Consider the following 22,393-nt stretch of genomic DNA (forward strand, 5'->3'; position numbering starts at 1 on the left):
CTTTCCAGCTGTAGATTTAGGCCACTGACCTTTAGAGAAAACTCTTCTTTCTCTCTAGCGTGTGGACTGGTGACTGGTTCTCCAAGTCTCCGTGCACTTCTGCTGTTAATATTCTTATTGGAATCACTGATGGTGCTACTGGTGCACAAGCAGGAAACTGAGTAAAAGGGAAGCCTTTTGGTTAAAGCTGCATTAGAAAATTGGAGGGCAACTCCTGTTTGTAGGAAGAAAAATTACAGGAAAAGAAAGGCCATTTCATATATACCAAAAAGCTATTTAAAACTATAGTGACTAAAAACCTTATCAAATAGTTGTCAGTGTCCTTTTAAATTAATGTAGCACAAGGGTTGTATTCTCTCTTGTTTATTAAGTTGACTTGAGTTTGAACAAGCAGGGATGGATCTACCCTATGAAGATTCAATATTATGCCATTTTCATCATATGCAATGTATGATGAGACCATTGTACTCTGGGGGATGGAAAATAGGACTGTGGATCTGCACTTACTCCACTTAGGTTGGCACATTGTTTGTAAAATGGATTAAGAGGTAGGTTTTTCTTTTAACTGACTCAAGATCTTGCAATAACTATACCTGCTATTGGTACATGGGCCATCTTCTTACTACTGATTTCAAGTAGAAAAAAAACAAAGTCTTAGCCAATAGCTTAAGAAGATGATTGATGTTAGAATTTTTAAAATATAATTATTTTCTGTACTGTTATAACACATTTTTTCTATTTCGTTTAGTTCTGTTTCTGAAACATAAAACCATATTTTTTTTTCTCGTCATAGAGCCTCCAGTGGTGGTGACCAAGGCGCTGGAAGACCTGAGTACCTATGTTGGTGAAAGAATAGAATTATCCTGTGAAGTGTCTGAAGAGGGTGCAAATGTGAAATGGTAAGCCACTTTCATCCACCTCAGAGAAGATGCTGTTTTCTCCAAGAATGAAAAGTGCAGTGTCTTAAGGACAATTTCATCTTCTGTGTATATAAATCTGAAATGTAATTAGAAAATATCAGAAAATGTTTTTAAAAATACTGTGACAGCAATAATATGCTTTTAGTTTAATTAATTAGTTCACTTAAATCTTTTCTCTTGTCCTACGGTCTACAAAAGCTTCCCTTGATCTCTTCAGGATACTCATTCATGCAGAACTTGCTTGATATAGTATTAGCAATGGTAAGTTTAATTACGGAAGTAATATTTATTATCCTCTATCAGGTTTAAGAATGGTGTGGAGCTGACCAATGAACCTAGATCTCGTTATCGACTTAAGGTTGATGGCAAAAAACACACTATGATCATAGATGAAGCTACAAAAGCTGACAATGCAACCTATTCGGTGATGACAACTGGAGGGCAATCAGCTGCTAAGCTTGCAGTTGATTGTAAGTACTGTACATCTCTCTGTTGGTGCTTGAAATTTTACTCCTGTAACAGAATTGTTTTCCTAGTATACTATTGCTATTTGCCTATTTCTATGAGTCTACTGGGAAACCTGACCAACATATTTTATTTATTTATTTATTTATTTATTTATTTGTACTACCGTAGAGCGTAGGAGTCCTAGTCATGGACCAAGACCCCATTGTGCTGTGTGCTGTAGAAACACAGAACAAAAAGACAGTCCCTGTCCCAGGGTGCTTACAATCTAATTATAAGACACAGGACAGCAGCTGAAAACCAGCACAAGGAGGAGCATAACGAAACAATGAGTATTGCTCATCATGATACAGTGGTTTCAACTGTTTTTTCTCCTAGTGATTTTTCTATTGCTAATCTCCAGGATCAGTGTATTACATTCTTTTCCTTTGGCTATTATGGGGGTTAACAGACAGTTAAGTAGGGCTGGTTGAAAAATTTCTGTCAAAACTCTTTTGATGAAAAGTTGGGGTTTTGATCAAATGAATTTTTTTTCACAGAAAGCATCTGATTTTTGCAACATTTTAAACTTTTTCATTAGAAAACCAAAAGGCAAATTTTTTTCACCCAAAACCAGAAAAAAAATAAACAGTTTTTTTTTATGAAGAGTCAACATTTTCCATGGGGGGAATAAACATTTTCCAACCAGCTCTGTAAGTATGAGTAGGGCTACCAGGAACTAGTTTCCCAATCCCCAACCCTTAGACTTGTCATCAGAAAAAAGAATAGAAACAATATTGAAAATATGACATAGAAATACATGTAATAAACTTCCCACCCTGGGGTTTGTGACAATATATCTTTAAAAGTGGCTAGAATACACATGTTTTCTAGCCAAGCGTATGCACATTTGCAGTTTACTGCTTTTTACTTTGGGGCAAGAGTTGGAAATTACTGTAACATACCTTTAATCATTTTGTAAATGTTTCTGTGTTTATGACAGAATGAACTCTGCTAAATTATATTCTATCTTCCTTCTAGCCATGTTAAGTCCTGCAGTGTTTGCGAACATGTCCCATTTTTGGTTAATCTATCTCAATAAGTCAAGATAATAACTACCAGGAGTATGGGTGACTGTGAAAATTATTAATATACACAAATTTTCATTTCTGGATCACCATTCTGAATCTGGTCCAGGTTGCAAGTGAGAGAAAGCCACTACTATCTTATAAGTGATCATTGGTATATATAAATTACATTTGTGGTCTCACTACAATTACTAGTGGACAGATGCCACAAAAATTGTCCCCCTTAGTAGGGAGGAAAGGGATAAATAGACTAAGATTCATCTACCATCTGACCTATGAAGGTGGTCCCTCATTGGCATGTTGTAAGGGAAAGCATGCACAGTGTTTGCCCATTCCTTGTCTGTTTTGTGACCAGAGAAGGAATTATGTTTCATGTACCATCAGTCAGTCAATATGGCACTTTTCAAGAACACACGCAATTAAAGAACTTTAGTCACTGTTACATGAAACAATCAAAAGCTAAGTGTTTCACAGCTTAAGTAAAGAATGCATGTCAGATTTGTACATATTACTAGTATTTAGCCTTGAGAGGAGTTTTTGTTAGTAATCATCGGGGCATTTATCTGATTTTCAGATTATGGCTGCTAGTAGCAGCTCCCAAATAAAATCATGAATGGTTATTCAATATCAGCACTAATTTCCATGGTTCTCTTTTCTTAAGTGAGACCACTGAAGATAATGCAGCCACTAACAGACCAGACTGTGATGCTTGGGAAAGAAATCACCCTGAAGTGTGAGATATCTGAGAACATAGAAGGGAAGTGGTACAAAAATGGGCAGCTTCTTCCAGCTAGTGACCGTGTAAAGTTATATCACAAAGGAAGGTAGGCCTCCTGAAACACAGATTGGACTGTAATAGTGACTGACCTCAGGCGATGCCAGAGTGTAAATTGCCCCAGTGATACTTTTCCACCCCTCACATTCAACCCCCTCAGAGATATTTATATTTGACCTCACAATAAAAGCAATATTCGTCAGCTACCAGCTTCACTACTGCGCCTCTATTTCAGTCAGTTTACTCAGACTGTTGATTAGCCATAATGGAATATTTCATGATGTACACACATTCAAGGAATGCATTTTGCTTGAAGTTTCTGTATTGCATTCACTGTGGAATAGTAAGTAGCAAGATTAAAACAATTATTAGAAATGACTGTTTTACCATTTTAAGATTTGTTTTACTGTCTGTTTCTATTCCATTTCCATATATTGCGCACAGAATTCACATCTCTGTCAATGCAAGTTACATGCATTTATCAGGTGCCTTTGCATTTAAAATCTGTTCTGAACATTGGACTAATTCTCCAGAAAAATTGTTTACTATTTTCTCCATTTTAAAAAAAGCTAAGGGCCAGATCCTCAACCTTAATACTTTTCCTTTGCCCTGTACCAACACACTAAAACAGGTATCTGGGAATTCCACATGTGTAGGAGAATTCTTAGGGTGGTATAAAACTACCATGTTGGCTCTACTCACTCTTCCGCCACCCCAATATAAGGAGCACCCGGGGACAAACCCCAGCTGCATAATAGACCCTTATGTTGGCATACAGTAGAATAGCCTTGCTGTTGCTCTAACCTGTGGCCCCTGGTGCCCTGGGACTAGATACGGGAGCCATAAAGGTGGTATAAAGCCACTTATCCTGCACTTCTCAAATTGGGTCCTGCCCTGAGCATAGCTCAGCCAGACCAGAAGACAGGAGCCCAAAAAAATCCGAGTGTATTTCTGGAGAGTTCACCCAGGCATAGGATAGAGAGCAGCGTGCCTTGCTTATCCACCCTGCCACTCTGTTCCAGGGACAGAACCAGTAAAGTCACAAGGAAGGACCAACAAAAATAAGACCTACTTCCTGGGAAAGGGGCATCAAATTTTCTCATAGAGATCTAATTGCAACCCTACAGGGAGTGGCTCAAAACACCTGAGTAAAATAGATTATACTCCCTGCAGTTTTCCATTTCCATGATCAAATGGAAAACGTTAAAAGCCCTAACTATTCCTAGTTTCCTTGATGCCCTTCTCAAGAAAATCAAATTCTAATCACCAACAGTTTAATCAGCTAAAACACTATTTAGCATACAGTAGCTAAGATTTTTTGAGAGTCAGCAATCTGACACAAATGAGGAGACCTGGTGAACTTGTAACTTCAGATGTAACAGTAATTCTTCCTTTTATCTGCATAAAGTCTACAAAATATAATTTAAACGGGTTTCTTTTTTAATTTGTCACAGAATCCACAGGTTGGTTATAGCAAGCTCCATTGTTGATGATGAAGGTGATTACATGTTCGTACCAGATGCCTATAAAGTTAACATACCATGCAGAGTACATGTCATAGGTAAGTGCATGACGCATCTATAGTTATAAAGTTTTCTTTGACCTGTGGAAAGTGAGTGCTGTGTGAGATATCCAAGATTCTGGTCAGAAATTCTTCAGAACACACATGTAATCTCCCATTAGCAAACCAGAGTTTTTACCTAGGCAAAATACAAGTCAGAAGTCATGATCTGATTATGATTTGAGGGCCTGATCCAAAGACCATTGAAGCCACAAGAAAGATTCCCCTGCTGAATTTCTAAGCCTAAAAATAAGCAAGTATTAAGAGTTTTCTTCATACACTTGCTGCTGGCCTTCTATGTAGCATGCGTAACAACAGCAGAATGCAGTGTTATGTTCTTCAAAGTTTTGACTGTCCGTCCCATTTGAATTCTGACACTTTTTGTCAATTTATTTGATACTGGAATAGTGGTACAGTTGCACTTTGCCCCACATACCAAGTGCATTAAGCAATCTATGGATAATTGTATTGACCAAGATATATTAAATCAGTCAAATATGTGGTTTGTTAATGCACCCAATTTTTCAAACAAAAGTAAAACATCACAGTGACTGTCCCCTCAATAATGCCCTGTTAGCTGGGTTATGAATCCTAATATTAATAGTAACCATTGAATATTAGGGGTGGCTTTGTCAAACTGTACATCTTTAATATAATGTTATGTTACCTGCATTTTGTTATATATGACTCTTGTATCAGATAGAGAGGAGACAGGCTAAGAACAACAGAGAATGGCAGTGACCTATCAATGGCTTTGCTGTGGGCCTTTGGAGAATGTTTGGAGATGGGTGGTGTAAGAATGGTAATAGGAGTGATTGTTTCCCTTCCCCCCCCCCCAAAAAAGGGGGACGGTTCAACTATATTAAAAATATCAGGGAAACACCCAACTTAGAAAGTTTTGGACCACTTTTCTCTGCATTATAGTAGGCTTTATATTGCACAATTATGCCCAGGTCATTGTACTTACCCAAATGTGCTTCTCAATGTGGCAGGACTATAATGAATTTGGTAATGTCTGAATTTTCAGATCCTCCTAGGCTCCACCTGGAAAATCTTGGTGACAATAACACGGTGACAGTAGTAGCAGGAAACAAACTACGATTGGAGATCCCAATCTCTGGAGAGCCGACTCCAAAAGTTATGTGGAGTAAAGGGGATAAGGTATAACAGCTGGTGCTACTATATGCGTATTTCTGTAGTCTGGTGAAGGGCCTTTTTCACCAAAAATAGTTTTCAGCACGGTGAGTCAATCTGTTTTAATTGTTTTATGGCTCTTACCCTGGCAAAAGATAATGAGGAGACACTTGCTCAACTACATTATATCTCTATGATTCTGATTCCAAGGATAAGAGTAAGCTTTATATATATTTATGTATTGTTATTTTCCATTTAGTGTTATTTTGAAACAAGGGTTGGATAGCTAAAATCATGCAAATGGAGGAAATGGTCTTGCTGTACATACAATATAAAGGGCAGTGATGAATCAGACACAGTGTAGAGTAGCCTACGCAATCCTCTCCTCTTCAGAAGTACATGTTTCTGTTGGAAAGAAAAACCCAATCTCCATGCTCATTTGGAGAAGTGAGCCAAACATATCAGACGTGCTATTATTGGAATGTAGACTGCTGTTCTGATAGATTCCTGGAAAAGGCTAAAAGGAACCATTATGATTGTCTAGTCTGCATAACACAGGCCTACAAATTACTGCTGTTGAGGACTTCCTGTAAACTAGCTGAATTGCAGCTACTCAGTACTTTTTAAATAGCACTTGAATTGCATTTCTAAAGTGATTTACCTTATTAACCTGCTCTGCCGATGCTTTCAGTTTCTATTCTGTGAAATTTTGATGGTTTTTGATTCACAGATTCAAGCCATCTGCTTCACAGGGATTCACACAGTCTGAAAATTTAAACATAACAGTCAAAACCACCAACGCTATAGCTGTTTTTTACATAATTTATGTAAAACTGCAAATGCTGCAAGGTTTTGACAAAAAGCCATTACTTAACTCATGGTTGCAAATGTTAATGACCCTCTTGACAAACTATTGGAGTTTCAAGTTTGTAGTGAAACAATGAGCCAGGCAAACTCCTTATGGTGACGCAATGCAAAACTTCACATAGATCTGTCTGTGACCACATAGTTCTAAGAAGTCAAATTTATCACCTCCATATTTTGAATGCAACATTCAGAGATAGGGACATATGGTCCTCATTGACTTCAGTAAGAACCACATGGTTGTCTATTCCTTAGTAAATTTTAATGGTAGTATCAAAGCTAAGAATCTCTGAAAGGACCCAGTCATGACTGACCCATCCCTTATTTGTGCTGTCATTTTATACATAGTAAGTGGTTGAAACTTTGAGCTTTAAATGTAAAGCTCAAGATGGTTCCTGCAGTTGTTTTGCAGATTTCTTTCCTTTAAGTGTACTGTATTGTTCTTTGGTTTTGATTTTTGTTCATTCTGGTTCTCAAGTCAGAAAATGCTACATTTCCCCCTCCTTACTTTGATTCCTAGTGGATCATGGAGACAGGTGGCAGAATACGGGCAGAAACTTATCCGGATAGCAGCTGTTTGGTAATTGATATAGCCGAGAGGGATGACTCAGGCGTCTACAAAATAATGCTAAAGAATGAGGCTGGAGAAGACTCAGCTAATATCAACATCAAGGTGGTTGGTAAGTCATTCTAATGCACAAGGCCACAGCACTAAACTGGCAGATTTTATCATATCTACTTCACTTTTCAATAAATACTTGTTAAAGAAATCCCCCACCTAGAATCAGCTTCTTTTTCCAATATGAGTCTTTCATATCTCTTATGGTGCCCTAGGGCTCCTCTGTTTTGTGACCACCCCAGCTTTTGGCATTCTAGATCCCATCCTTCTAGATGGACCCTTTTTGGAGCCTAAGATGGACTTATTAGCTGTAGGGTGAGAGAAACATCTAAGTACCTTATGTGCAGTGACTGTCCTCCCTAATGATCTATCTAAGCTGTTTACAGTACTTATGTGGCTCCCATTTCCATAGTATTTTGGCGCATACTTCACCACCTTTGTTGTATTTATCTTCACAACTTCCCTGTGAGGCAGAGCAGTGCTTTTATCACCATTTTACAGGGGGGGAACTGAGGCACAGAGAAATAAGTGACTCGTCCAAGTTCACACACAAACCATGTGGCAGAGGAGGGAATTGAACTGGGGTGTCACAGGCCATAGCATTGTATCCTAGCCACCAGATCATCCTTCCTCTCTATGCAGAGGTTTGCTCCAAATTAGTTGAAAGGGTTCACAAAGTGGGAGCTATTTTTGACCTCCTGAGCTAAACATTGAAGCCCACATTTCTATAGTGCTCAGGACAGGCTTTCATCTCCAGCATATTGTAACATTTTCTTCCCGCCTTGTATCTAGTCACAGTAACTATACCTTCTTGACCTCCAGACTTGATTATTGTGACATGTTTATTCTGCCTTTGAAAACTGCTCCTAGTCTTGCTCTCATGATTGCACTTTAAGAATTGTTATTTTTATTTTGTTTATTTTACAGCATTCTGTGTCCTCCTTTACTTCATTTTAGAAAAACGTTTTAAAGGTTCATTTTCTTCTAATTAAAAGATATATTTATTGTGTTTGCAACAGATGTTCCTGACCCTCCTCTTGCACCAAATGTGACTGAGGTGGGTGAAGACTGGTGTTTTATGAACTGGGAACCTCCAGCCTATGATGGTGGGTCTCCTATCTTAGGTAAGTGCATTTCCTTTATTTGGTGATATCATAGTATGGTCAAGGGAAGTGAACTCCAAAGAAATGGACCCTAAATTGAAACAGCTCAGCCTCTGGTCCTGGAAAGTTCAATTCTTGGAAATGAACAGCAAGAGCATCATATGGCTGTTAACTTCCATAAGAGGTGTTTTCTTAGATATCTGGGTTACAGATCCTTGGAGACGTGAAGATTATCCTCACCATCTTGTAATGTTATTAAATTACCACTATTCTGACAGGACTGAGTAGGGTGGGCAATTTGCATATTATCATAAACCACCAAACTCTGAAACTTTGTTCCTTTTGAGAGTTAGCAGACTTAGGGAACAGTTCCATGTCTAGCCGAGCAGCTTCCAGTATACTACAATAAATGGACATCGGGGTGCTCAGAAGCTGGTAGACCTGGGCTCTTAACCACCGTGGGCTAAATACTGTGATGTTATAAAATTAAGTTTAAAAATGGTTGCAATTGGAAGAGAGAGCCTAACTTGCACTTTTGGCAAAACCCCAAGGGTCAGAAGGGAACGTTGTATCCAGAAAGTGTAGAGTTGTATCCAGAAAGTGGCCAAAAAGATGGCATTCATTTTGGCTTTGAATCTGATTTTACAAATGCTGGTCCCTTATTTCAGTTTACATAATTATGTTTGTTCAATAGGATATTTCATTGAAAGGAAAAAGAAACAAAGCTCCAGGTGGATGAGACTGAATTTTGATCTGTGTAAAGAAACAACATTTGAACCAAAGAAGATGATTGAAGGTGTTGCTTATGAGGTCCGTGTATTTGCTGTTAATGCAGTAGGAATTTCTAAACCAAGTATGCCCTCAAAGGCTTTTGTTCCCTTGGGTGAGTAAACAAGAATATAGATGTATCTGCACGTTTAAAACATTGGCTTGTATATAAAATTTTAAAGAGCCATATCCAACAGTCCTAACTTTCTGCTTGTAATGTCTTCTTTTTATGAAGCAAGGGGATGTTTTACGCAGAAGGGCACACTAGTGGCATACAGTGGACAGAATTCATGAGAGAATAGGACAGTGACAGTCTTGGTCCCTCTGTGCATTCCTTAGAAAAATCTCTCATTCTGGAAGCATCCAAGCACTGGAAATTAATTTTTAAAATTGGCCAAAAATCAGATGTCAATATTTTCATGTTGAGTGGCTCAGTGTCATGTGCTACAAACGCCATATGGAGAGCTGAGTTTCTTTCAAGCTTACTCCTTTAGTAATAATATTTGGCACTTGCATAGTGCTTTGCAGTTTCAAATAACTGTGCAAACAGTAAATTATCCTCTCAACACATTTGTAAGTTGACAGGTATCAACTCCATTATACAGATGGCAAAATTGGGGCAAAGTTGTTAAGTTAGCCAAAATCATACAGTAAGTTAGGTAGCAGAGCTAGGATTAAGACTTAAGGAGGTCCTGGGTTCCAGCCCTATGCGCCATTTACCTGTGTTAGTGAAAACACATTTCTTTCCCCCAGAACAGCTAACATGGTTTCAACATCTTTTCTTAGCCAGGGTAAACTAACCATATTGTAAATAGTTTTGCATACCCTACTATTTATTATTTGTAATGTCATAGCACCTAAGAGCCCTAGTCATGGACCAGGACCCTAGTAAACCCCAACCTGGTTAAACCTGATGGACATTGTCCCAGAAAGCTATGCTGGCACCTTTGTGGAAAGACACATGTTTTTCAATGATTCTGATAAACACAGTTTCCCTTTAGTACACACAGTGCCTTATTCTCTAGGTCAGTAGGCAGCAGTGGATTAATGCATGGGCCCTCAGGGCGCATGCCCAGGGACCCTGGCCAATTTGGGGTCCCTTGCAGAAATGCCAAAACCTGGGTAGAAATGGGTGGGCCAGTGGCACTGGAAATGTGTCTCCTCCCTGCTTCCCCCACTTCCGCCCAAGGCCCCGCCCCTTGGCCAGGCCAGAAGCCAGAGCTGGGCCGTGGTAAGAGCTGCCCAGGGAGCCAGGCCACCATGGCGAGCCTCAGAAACTCCACCTGCCTGGGTGGGAGCCAGCGTGGCAAGAGCAGACCCTGTCCATGTCCCTGCCCCCCACCCCCGGGGCATGCCACCCAGGGCAGGTGGAGGGTCCCAGGCTCTGCACAGCAACCTGGACTCCCTGGGCAGCTCTTAATAGCTCCAGGCTCCAGCTTCAAGCCTGGTCAGGGCCTCAGGGGGAAGAGAAGGAGCAGGGAATGGGGCCCTGTGGAGTGGGGGAGGCTAAGGCCCTCCTCAGCCTTGCACTGGAAGAGGCTGGCGCCATTAGCAGGGTCTGCGCTTCTTAGCATGCGAGCTTATCAACCTATCAGCTCCCCTGCCACGAAGCACAGCCCCTGCCAGCACTACTCCGTGCCTGCCCAAGGCCATTATGCCCATGTTAAAAGGTGGGCAAGCAAAACCCTCCCACTTTTAAAAGTGGAAGGCCTTGCCCCCCACCCCCACCCTCCGGTTCCAGCACCCCTGGGCCCTCAGGGTGTGTGGGGGGGGGGGGGCAAATGTTCTTTGTGTCCAGGGTCCCAATAAATCTTAATCTGGCTCTGTCAGTAGGGGTTTGCTGCCTTTTACAGAGGGCACTCATAATCCTAGGGAGCATGGGGAAAGAGTGCTGCTGCAGTAGTGTCCTCTCCTCTTCTGAGAGTAACAATACTGTGGTCTGAGGATCTTCTCATCTATCCAAATACAAATCAGTGCTGCAGAGCCTCGTAGATGGAAGTTCTGGGAGCAGTTGCCGGAGGGCCAGTATTTTATTTACTGAGCAGGTGTTTCTTAATTTCTAATGGGACAGAATAAAACACACGCCTTTCATAAAGGTGAGAAATAAAGCCTTAAATTCTCCAGTATCTATGCCCTAGAATCTGTGTTGCCACTTTGGGCAGCAATTAGAAGATTCCCACTTGCTGTATATCATAAGGGCACATTTTAATGCTAATACAAATGTTTTCTTTATTTTTAGCTGTCACCAGTCCACCAACTCTCCTGGCAGTTGATGGAGTAACTGATAGCACCGTTACAATGAAATGGCGGCCACCAGATCACATTGGAGCAGCAGGTTTAGACGGCTATGTTATAGAGTACTGCTTTGAAGGAAGTAAGTGACAACAACTATGGTATGCTCCTAGTGCTTAAAATAGGTGAGACTTGCCCCACCTTTTCTCCGTGAGAGCTGACTGTTGCTTTGAGGTAAAAGTTAGCCAGCCAGAATTCTCAAGCTATTGAGTTTCATCCAGGCTCCTTTCTAGCTCCTGCACACCTATCCGTTCCTACATTTGAGCTGGCATTTCAAAACAACATCCAGTTAGTCTAGAGACTTGGTGGCTGTGCACTGTGCTGAGGTGAAAGAGTTCATTGTTCAGGGGCTTCCACAGCTTGCTCCCTGAGGACATGAAATCTGGCCACACCAGAGAGATTAAATATTTGGATGGATGGGGGAAAAGGAAAAGCAGGATAAATGAACCTCCTAACTGGCAGTCGGAGAAATCTGGAGAACCATATTTTGACTTGTTTTGGATTAAAGTCCAGTCACACAGGGGCTTGGAGAGTCTATATCTGGTATCTTAAATCTGTTTGGAATCAATAGTGGCTTCCTTGAGTACCAGTTTCACACGCAGAGGACAGACAGCCCTGTGGCTGTAGTATATCATCAGATAGAAGGAGTCCAAGCCACAAAATTCAGATTTGGATTTTGAATGCCCCTTGCATTTGGGAGTGTTCGTGTACAGGATTTTTCATTTCGCTATAGAGGCATATAGGAGGATAGGAGGAGTGTAACGGTGAAACAGGGGAGAGAGAATTAAATGAGCAGAGGAAAATAATGGGAGATAGAGAAATGCAAACAATGTATATCATACAACCAGCAGTTTTACTGTGTAAAGTGATCAAATAGCAAAACCTCAGTGTTTCCCAGTTACATACTTAGCAGAAGCTTTCTTAAGAATGGACATAGAAATGGAGTCTGGGGACAGAAAGCAATGAAGGCTGGTGACATCTGGAATGGGTAAGCAAAACTTGACACATTGGAATAAGCAAACTCCAGTCATTGTGGGCATCCAAGATGACTATTTCTGGGGCATCCAGGGGAATGGGTCTGCCAGAAAAATGCAAATTTTGATGAACAGTGGTGCAATTTAGTTCATTTTCACCACTTGTGATGTTCTAAGGACTAGTATAACCATATTACACAAGTCTCTACAAATGAACGCCAGTTTGTGCATTTAAATCAACAGGAGTTTTTCATGAGTACAGTCTATAGGATTCCGCCTGAAGGCAAGAGCTGTACAGGACAGAACATATGACCCACATCAGGAAAGTTTTTTGGGATTTAAACACCCCAGTGGAAAAAATAGAGCAGAAAATCAGCCAGATCCTGCATGGTACTGAGTAGCTTTAAATCTCAGTCAAGTCAATGGGAGCAAAGGGCTGTCAACACCTCTGAGGAAGCCCTCAGCACCTTGTAGGAGTGGGCTGAAAATCCGTAAGGAGCGGGAAAGAGAATCGAAGAAGCTCAGAGGCACTGAGCAGTTGACATAAAGGTAAAACACAACTGGAATAGTAGGAAGGGTTTTCCTTCATGTATGCAGGGAGGGAGATGGGAGAAGGTCTGGAAAGAGGAAACATGCAGTACTAGATCCAAATGCAGCACATACATGATACATTAATATTTTCCTGTGATATTTCAAATGCACAGGCATGGATGTTATAAACTCGGTAGAAAACACTGCACTAAGAAGGCAACTGACGACTTAATGAATCTAAGAGCTGCCGTACATTATGCCCTTGTTCCAAACACATAGCTCCCATTGAAATCAATAGAAGTGTTGGGCAAAAAAAGAAAAATCAGGGATATAATATGACCTTAAAGTCTCAGTACTATGTAGCTCATAGCAGAAGAGCATGACGAATTTTCTCTAATCAGATAAGAGGCTGAATACACTATTTATTTATGATAATACCAGTGATAGTATTGAGAGGGATTTTCCAAATATACATTTAAAGTGGCAGGAGACAAAAGATCCTTGTATACCTGTCGAACAGAGCAAATTCTTTACTTTTTTCTTTCAGATAGGTTTAAAACATAAGAAGATACAACAAAATGACAGTTGAGTCTGTCATTTTGGTGTTACCCACCTCAGATAAAATACAATGATTACAATGTATTTTACATAGATTTCTGTGTGTGTTTTTATATATCTATATATGCCTCACATATATACATATACATTTATATATACACAATCCAAATTATTTATGTATATATTTTATCATAACATTTAGGAAGCAAGCTTTATAGAAAATACAAACAAATAGATATTTAACTTACTGTGTATGCCTTTTTCTTTCTTACAATGTTCTCTTCAGTCTTTTCCAGTGTCTGTTGTCCCTCGGACTAATTTTTCTATAATGTTTAATAATTCTTTTGAATGTCAAAAGACAGTATCTGTCATTCTTCGTGTTGTCTGATTCTGCCTTTCTTGCCCGCTTCTTTATCCCTTCAGTAGTATGTTGTCTCTTTCTTGCCCTTGAATGTGGGATTATTAGAGTTTTTTTAATCATCACATTTTTTAGGAAAAATCAGGGAGAAGGGGGAAAATCATAGAAATATATAGATTACAAGTGTCAGGTGTCACAGGCATTGGTTTGTACCCTAGAAACCTTTATTTCCCCAGTGTAGGGCCTGATCCTGCAGTTGGATCCACACAGATGGATCCCTGTAGCCATTCAGAGACCCACTGGCTTCAGTGGGTCCCATGCAGCTGTAAGGTTGCATCTACATGTATCTATTGCAGAACTGGAGCATTGGGATGAATATCTAGAACTTGCACTGTGGGGCTTGCACTGTGATAACAGGGAACACATTTGAACACAGGAGATCCTACCCCAGAGCCAGCCTTTAATATCTAACTTGATTCTCCTTTAAAAAGGAAGCGGAAGGTCTTTTTTTCCCTTTTACTCCTTAGCGGTGAGAGAAACCTTATCCACCCTGGAGGAATTAAACCTCAGTAATATAGGGACTGGTCTAGTTCTTTGTGTCATCTCAGGGTTAGTTAAGGGTACAAAGGGCCCGCACAGGACCTGTGCAACCACTTAGACCTGGGCCTGTTTTGAAAGCTAGCAACTTGGCAGCTTACAAGGTTCTCAGTTGAATTGGCTCAGATACTTGCCATCACATCCATCCACCTGCATGCAACAGTTCCAAAATAATGGATTTTTAAAATTGTGGAAATTACAGAGCCCAGGATTTTATGGCCATGACAGCCTTAGGGGTTACTTTAAATTAATTTTTATTGCTGCACTCTGCTATTCTTCTTTCTTCCCCATTAGTTAAATTTGTCCTCTCTCAAACCTCTTTTTCATTCCTTCCCTCTATTCTCTTTGTCCTCCCTCACTCAATACTCTTTCTCACCATTCCCTCCTTTTGTATTGTATTTCCTTCTCCCTTTTTGCTCCATTTCTCTTCTCAAGCTCTCCTTTTTTCTCTTTCCTTTCCCTTTTTCATGACTGATCAGTCCAAAACATAATTTCTTCTGTCCCATCTGCCACCTTTTCCCTGAGCACAATGAATAGTTCAGAAGAGCATCTTTTCTTCCCTATTAGCCATCTCTAGAGCCATAATCACCCTGAATAGTAGCTCTCAACCACCTTCAAAGTTGCAACTGGCCCAAAGAAGAGGTCCTGTTCTGCCAAGCCACATGCAGTTTGAGGGACAAGATGTTTATTCAGATATGATTAGGCCTCATTTCTGTTCCCACCTGAGCACAAACTGATTACTGTTAGGGACCAAAACTCTTTCTGGAGCCACTAGGGGTTTTGCTGTAGGGATGCTCAAATGGAGCGAGTCAAATGCCCTGATGCTCATGGGTTTAAATAACTGGATGCACTTCCCAGTTCACTGAGAGATTCAGGCACAAAGCACCCAGGCCAAGGGATAGGGTTGAAGACAGCAAAACAGTGGTATGAAGAAGAATGGAAACCTGATGCAGAGAGAAGACAGCACAACAAAAACTTCCTTGAGTTATCCTATTTGAGTCAGTTGTGGTTCTTTCTTCTTCAACCTCACTTTGTGGGTGGAGCCTTGGCCTTAGTAAACCATGGAGGAAACCAGTTAAACTACTCTGCTTACCTGGAAGAGTACTACTTATACGAGCTTTATTCTGGTGAATGTCCTTCACCCCAGATGCACTTTGCCTGCAAACTCCCTGATCACCCTACAGGTTCCTCTGAATCTTCAGAGAGCAGTACAGATCTATGCATAATTACTAACAGGGAATGCTAACCACTGACAATACTCTTGTGTGAAAGTGGGTGTCTGATTAATTTTAATGATGGACTCTCACAAGGTATATCGGCAGATCTGTGTGATGAATTGGTGGAGGCAACTTATGACCTGGAAGGTACAGTATTCAATGAAGGTTATAAAACTTTCTTATCCTACCAAGACAGATTTCTGAGAGCCTAACTGACTTTGGGGGCCATGAACTTCCAGAACCTGCGGCTTTACTTACCCACAGAAAGCTCTAGGAGCATTCAGATGATGGGGAAAGGATCAGGAAACTGAATCCCTGACCCCAACCCTCTTGTGTTAGTTGGAAGAATTTTTTTTAAAACAGAACTGTGTTTAATCTCTTCCTTAGAGTGGGTCCCATCCTTATAAAAATGTATCCCAATATTCTTCAGTAATTCTCCAGTGCACTAAACTTGTAACAGTGTAACTAGTCTTGAGGGCCAATACCATAGTGGTGTGTTTTTTCTTTATAAGAGAAGTTAAACTCCTGACTTGTTGCTATAGAAATCTGACTCTGAATGCCAAAAAGCTAGGGGTCTTAAAGTGATCCAAATGTGGAGGGCAGGAGGGGAGGGATGGGGGAAACTGTCATATGTAACCTGGGCTTTTCTAAAAATATGTAATTTTGCAATGGATCCATGAATTATATGTGACTGTATTACAGCAAGATGAAAGAACAGAGAACACTGGAATCATTTGAAGAACTCTGATCAGTCTTGTCCTTTTTTCTTAAAGTGACAAGCAGAGAGTCTGTTTTTCATGGCACCCCCTATTTGTTAAAATTCTAAAGTAGCTAAATAACAAACACTTCATTAATAAGCATTAGAGCTAACAATATAATGCAGTTAGATCATATACAATGCTTTTGTCCATACTTAGATCTCAGAACACTCTACATTGTAAGTAAATATCATTAGCTCCATCTTACAAATGGGACGACTGAGGTACAGAGAGCTTTGGTGACCTAACTATAGCCAGTCAGTGGCAGAGCTGGGGAATAGAACTCAGATTGCTAATCCTAGGCCCTGTCTATGAACCATGATGTCTCCCAAACGAAGCAATAGCCATAGGAAAACTGACACTTAATACATAGCTAATTATGTGCTACTATCATCTATACACGACAGGTGTGATTTTTAAAAGTGCTCAGTGCTGGTCTAACTGTGCTCCCACTGAAGTCAATGGTAAATTTCTCATTGACTTCAACAGAAGCAGAGTTAGGCCAATGCTGAGTGCTTTTGGAAACCACACTCTATATGCCCTTGTTTTTTATCAACAGACTTTTAATGGATTTCTATAATTACATCCTGTAATTACTGTTCACATGTATTTACTTTTTAATATTTTTTAAAAAGACAATACTGAGTATCCTTAGAAACATTTCCCTACTTATTATCTCTGTATTAATCCAAATCAGTGTCATATAATAGCATTATTAGAGAATAAAATCATTAATCAGCAACAGTTTCTGTGCAGTTGTTCACTATACTGTAAGTTTTCTCGATGGAGAAGTGATTATGTATATAATTCTGTAATTTTGATCCCTCTTTTCTTTTTCCTAAACCAGCGGAAGAATGGATAGTGGCTAACCCAGACCTGACAGACAAAACAAGGTACACCATCACTGACCTGCCAACTGGGTCCAAAATTTTCGTGAGAGTGAAAGCTGTGAATGCTGCTGGTCCCAGTGAACCTAGATTGCACCCACAACCTATTTTAGTCAAGGAAGTTATAGGTAAGATATACCACTGTTTATCTCTTCTCTCACCAATACACACACACTTTCAGCATTCATGCTTCCTCTTTCTTGTGACTAGCACCTGCAGCTGGAGACTGCAGAAGCACGGCCATACAGTTACATGCTGAAGCCATGCCAATGCAGTACTGCAAACTCCAAGCATTCAAAAATCATGAGATTGCCTTAGAAATCATACATTTTGGGTTGTTTTTATTTGCCTTCTGGTTTGTTTGGGGTTTTTTGAAGCCTTAGGCCTCATGTTTTCAAGCTTCTTTCCACAGCCAAGAAGGCTAGACGTTTGCTTTTTCTTTTAATGGAAGTTGAGATTCTTATGTACTTACATGACTCCAGGAACTGGGGCTTAAAAAATAATAAACAGCCACACCAAATCTGATGAGACTCTTGCAAGAATTGGCAACACTGATGCTGGCTAGAACAAGCTGTAGGCACAGTGGTGAAAGTAGGTCACGTCTATCACTTCAATTTGCTTTTTCATTGTCTCAAAAAGTGGAAGGAACAGTAACGCAAAAACACATGGTTACACTTACATTCAGTCTCATTCCCTTCTTATGCTGCTGACCAGTGATCACATGGGCAAGATTTGACATTTGAGAGCTAGTAATATAGCTGAATTTGACCATCGGTTCATACACACATTGTTGTCCACTATTGGATCAGTACAACTGCCCTAGCACCATGTGAAGGTATTTACCCCCCAATATCTTTGTAGCCAGCTGGGACCAAAGGTAGTTAGTTGTATATTGCCTTTGCAATTGTCCAGTCCAGGGGGCTGCTGGGGGCTGGTTTGGCCTAGCATAAATGAGAACAGTTTAGCATGGGGCCAATATATCAGGCAGGGATCATGAAAGTGTAGCAGCACTCTGACCATTTTACACACTCCCATAGCCCTTTCCTATGGTGGGGGAATCCTCAGCTGGCCAGATAGGGCATTTTTAAAGACCTTCTGAGCCACTGGACTAGCACAGAAGGGCTTTAGCATGAGCAGGATCTGGCCCTTCATCCTTTTGTGCAGTTTGATCATTTCATTTTTAACGGTGTCCATCACTGACCTACCCATTAGCCAATCAGTGCGTTCAGCACTTTCTAAAAAATAAGGTCTCTTTAAGATGTCTTAAGTTGGGAACCCAAAAATGGAGGCATCCAGTTCACATCTCACTTTGGAGAAATGTAGGCCATAGGTTTTAATGTCACTAACGTTGGTGCTCACAAAAACACACTACACTACTTTTTAAAATTTGTTTTTTTAGAACCTCCAAAGATTCGTCTACCAAGACACTTAAAACAAACCTACATTCGAAGGGTTGGAGAAGCTGTGAATCTTGTTATTCCTTTCCAGGTAAGAAATAAAGACACAGTTATTGATGCTTATTTTTCTTATATTGCGATTGTTAGAACTGCATGTTATACAACTGCGGTGGGGCATGAAGTTAATTTAAGCAGAATTAAATCCTGGTCAGTCAGGATACCTGCCAGATGGCTTTTTCTGTGCCTTCTGAAATCAGACTGTGCTAAGCCAAAGACTGAATTTTGTAACTAGCAAACAGTGCTGATCTGTTGTCTGTTGTTGTCCACAGAATACCCCATAATCTCCAATGGAGACTTGCCATTACACACAAGAGAATCACTAGCACAGCACAGAGTGGTTGCAATAGACAATGATTAGATATGGTGTCTAGAGCTGGAATGTGACATTTATTCACTATCTTGTTTTGGGGGTGGTGAGTGTGTTTGTTTGGGTGTGTTTAGAATTAACTGCTTTTTCTTTAAAGAGTTTCCACCATTCTGGTTCAAGAAGACTTTTATTTTTGTCTTTGCAACAGCCTAACACCTCTTTCTCCTCCCAAAAGCATACTTCAGTTGTTCCATGGCTTTTTACAGGGAAGACCAAGGCCAAAGGTATCTTGGAAGAAAAATGGTGCTTCCGTAGACAAGAACCAAATTAACATCCGTAACAGTGAAAATGATACTATCATCTTTATCCGAAAGGCAGAGAGGAGCCACTCAGGAAAATATGACCTGAAAGTGAAAGTAGACAACTTGGTGGACAAAGCTACAATAGATATTCAAGTAGTTGGTATGTTTAAAAAAAAATTATTTTGGCAAAGCAGACTTCAAAAACATATTACCGGTTACCAGGAAAACATGAGATTTCCAGTCACAGCCTCCTCTACAATGGTACCTCTCTACTTCAGCTCATTTGGCCAGAGATTCTGAGCCAGGTCCTCAGCTAGTATAATTGGGGATCTCTGTACAAAACGTCAGTAGCCAGCCTGAACATTCCAGTCCCACCCTAGAATCCTACACTACTTCACTGTTTGTAATGGATTTTTATGTTCCATATTTGTCCGAAACACTGAAGCTTTTTATTGTTAAGGTGGCACTCAGTCAGATCTGATACAGCTCTATTGTAGCAAGAGTTAGTTTCTCACAAACATGACTTGGCAGAGACCACCAGTGTTAAAAGCCTTATGATGGAAAAAAGAGACACACCTGGGAAATCTCATACACTATCTTATAGGTGAAGCTGGTAGCACAGCCTATACTTAAGCTTGCCTGAGACTTCCCATTATAAGGTCACATTTTCATTTGCTTATAACTTTGCCAAAATAGTATGTGATCATGTAACTGAAGACTGTATCATAACGCATACGCACAATGGGGTCAAATTAAAGGCCAAAATTAAAGGCCAAATTAGAGGCAACTTGAATTCTGGCATTTCCTAACTTTTGAGTGCTTGACTTTGCAGTCTTCTTTTAGCATTGTTTTGTGTGTGTAAGATATATATCTATATCTAGCTATATCTAGATAGAGATAGAGATATATCATATATCAGAGAGAGAGGGAGAAACAGAGAGCAGGCGTAATGGAAAGATGACCATGCCATATCATCATTATAGATCGCCCTGGACCACCACATGTTGTAAATATTGAGGATGTTTGGGGAGAGAATGCTGCTTTATCATGGCAGCCACCAAAGGATGATGGTAATGCTGCCATTACTGGGTACACGATTCAAAAAGCGGACAAGAAGAGCATGGTAAGTTATAAAATATGTTTGACTCGGTTTAAATCCGACAGCCATCATGTTCTTTCTTTTAAATATAAAAAGCCCTATTTGTGTGGACAAATGTCGATGATTGATGCATTGGATCATTACAGAACCACACCACTACTCAGAAAATCTCAAAAGTTCATCAGAAAATCCCAATGTCCACAGTACTCAAAGTTTATAAATGAGAAAAGACGGTTACTCACCGTTGTAACTGTTGTTCTTCAAGATGTGTTGCTCCTATCCATTCCAGTTAGGTGTGCATGCCTAGGTAAGGCGGTGGGGTCGGAGTGAGACGTGGCAGAGTGTAAGACTGCTGAGCCGAAGGCTGCATCGTCTCTGGATTGCTGCACCAACGCGTAGTGGGAAGCGAAGGTGTGGACAGAAGACCAAGTGGCCGCTCTACAGATGTCCTGGATGGGGACATGGGCCAGAAAGGCGGCAGACGAGGCTTGAGCTCTCGTAGAGTGAGCAGTGAGACGGTTAGCTGGTACACTATGGCACCCAAGCTCAGCAGAGACTCGACCTCTTGTAAGAGGACTTGCTCATGAGAGGGGTCCCTGAAGAGGGACGGGGTGGGTGGGTGGGAGGGAGGGGGCGAAACAAACTGAAGACTGTAACCGGACTCTACCGTGCATAGCACCCAGTTGTCTGTTGTAATCTGGGAACATGCCGGGAGGAAGTGGGAAAGACGGTTGAAAAATAACGGGGAAGGATCCAATGAAGAGACTGATGGGCCGTCCTCGGGCGTCCCATCAAAATGCCTGTTTCGGCCCTTGAGGGGCTTTAAAGGGCGCCTGGGACTGGGTACGCCGATTGCCCGAAGGTCTACGGCGGTTCAGTCTGCCTCTGCGTCCATTATCAGGCCTCGACCTGGACTGATTAAATGGCCGATAGGGCTGCTGCCTGAAGGACCTCCGCTGGGTAGCAGGCGTGTGCATGCCCAGGGTGCAGATGGCAATACGGCCATCCTTAAGGGTCTGGATTCTGGAGTCTGTTTTCTCCGAGAATAGGCCCTTGGTGTCAAAGGGCAGGTCCTGCAAGGTATACTGGACTTCTGGCGGCAAAGTAGACGATTGCAGCCAGGAGATCCTCCTCATGGTCACTCCTGATGCCAAAGTCCTGGCTCCGGAATCTGCAGAGTCCAGTGAGGCCTGGATGGAGGACCTGGAGGCTTTCTTGCCCTCTTCTAGCAGGGCAGAGACCTCCTGCCTGGAGGATGTGGGAATCAACTCCGTAAACTTAGAGAGGGCCACAAAGTTGTCGTAGGCATAGCGGCTAAGGAGAGCCAACTGATTGGATAGCCATAGTTGAAGGCCGCCAGCCGAATAGACCTTCCGGCCCAACAGGTCCATCCTGCGCGCGTCCTTGGACTTCGGCGCTGGCGCAGGCTGTCCATTTCTTTCCCGGTCATTCACCGACTGCACAACGAGGGAGTCTGGGGCTGGGTGCGTATACAGGTACTCATACCCGGTCGGGGGCACTGAGTACTTTCGCTCCACGCCTCGAGCAGTGGGAGGGATGGACACAGGTGATTGCCAGATTGTAGTGGCATTTTTCTGAATCGTGCGAATGAAGGGCAGGGCCACTCGCATCGGGGCCTCAGCTCCAATCACATTAGTAACCGGATCCTCGTCCTCAGTGACCTCTGCGACCGGGAGGTTGATGGCTTGTGCCACCCGACGGAGGAGGTCCTGATGGGCACGCAAGTCAATCAGTGGGGGATCCGATGATGAGGACCCCG

The 22,393-nt window shown here is 41.3% G+C and overlaps 1 protein-coding gene across 7 annotated transcripts in view; it reads left to right on the forward strand.

Annotated features, from left to right (window-relative positions):
- The window catches only part of MYBPC1 (myosin binding protein C1), a 116,342-nt gene that overhangs the window by 69,904 nt on the left and 24,045 nt on the right, over window positions 1-22,393 (forward strand). For 6 of the 7 annotated variants that reach the window (XM_039483618.1, XM_039483586.1, XM_039483576.1 and 3 more), the window contains 14 exons: window positions 794-899; window positions 1,224-1,390; window positions 3,114-3,276; window positions 4,682-4,788; window positions 5,816-5,949; window positions 7,307-7,466; window positions 8,425-8,529; window positions 9,203-9,391; window positions 11,516-11,650; window positions 15,897-15,950; window positions 17,409-17,576; window positions 18,848-18,936; window positions 19,479-19,674; window positions 20,498-20,637. In XM_039483618.1, the coding sequence (XP_039339552.1) occupies window positions 794-899; window positions 1,224-1,390; window positions 3,114-3,276; window positions 4,682-4,788; window positions 5,816-5,949; window positions 7,307-7,466; window positions 8,425-8,529; window positions 9,203-9,391; window positions 11,516-11,650; window positions 15,897-15,950; window positions 17,409-17,576; window positions 18,848-18,936; window positions 19,479-19,674; window positions 20,498-20,637 (1,913 nt within the window). The remainder of the gene's footprint in view (window positions 1-793; window positions 900-1,223; window positions 1,391-3,113; window positions 3,277-4,681; window positions 4,789-5,815; window positions 5,950-7,306; window positions 7,467-8,424; window positions 8,530-9,202; window positions 9,392-11,515; window positions 11,651-15,896; window positions 15,951-17,408; window positions 17,577-18,847; window positions 18,937-19,478; window positions 19,675-20,497; window positions 20,638-22,393) is intronic. The other variant, XM_039483601.1, reaches the window with a different exon arrangement.

The sequence above is a fragment of the Mauremys reevesii genome, linkage group 1 (assembly GCF_016161935.1).
Source record: "Mauremys reevesii isolate NIE-2019 linkage group 1, ASM1616193v1, whole genome shotgun sequence".
In the NCBI taxonomy this organism is placed as follows: domain Eukaryota; kingdom Metazoa; phylum Chordata; order Testudines; family Geoemydidae; genus Mauremys; species Mauremys reevesii.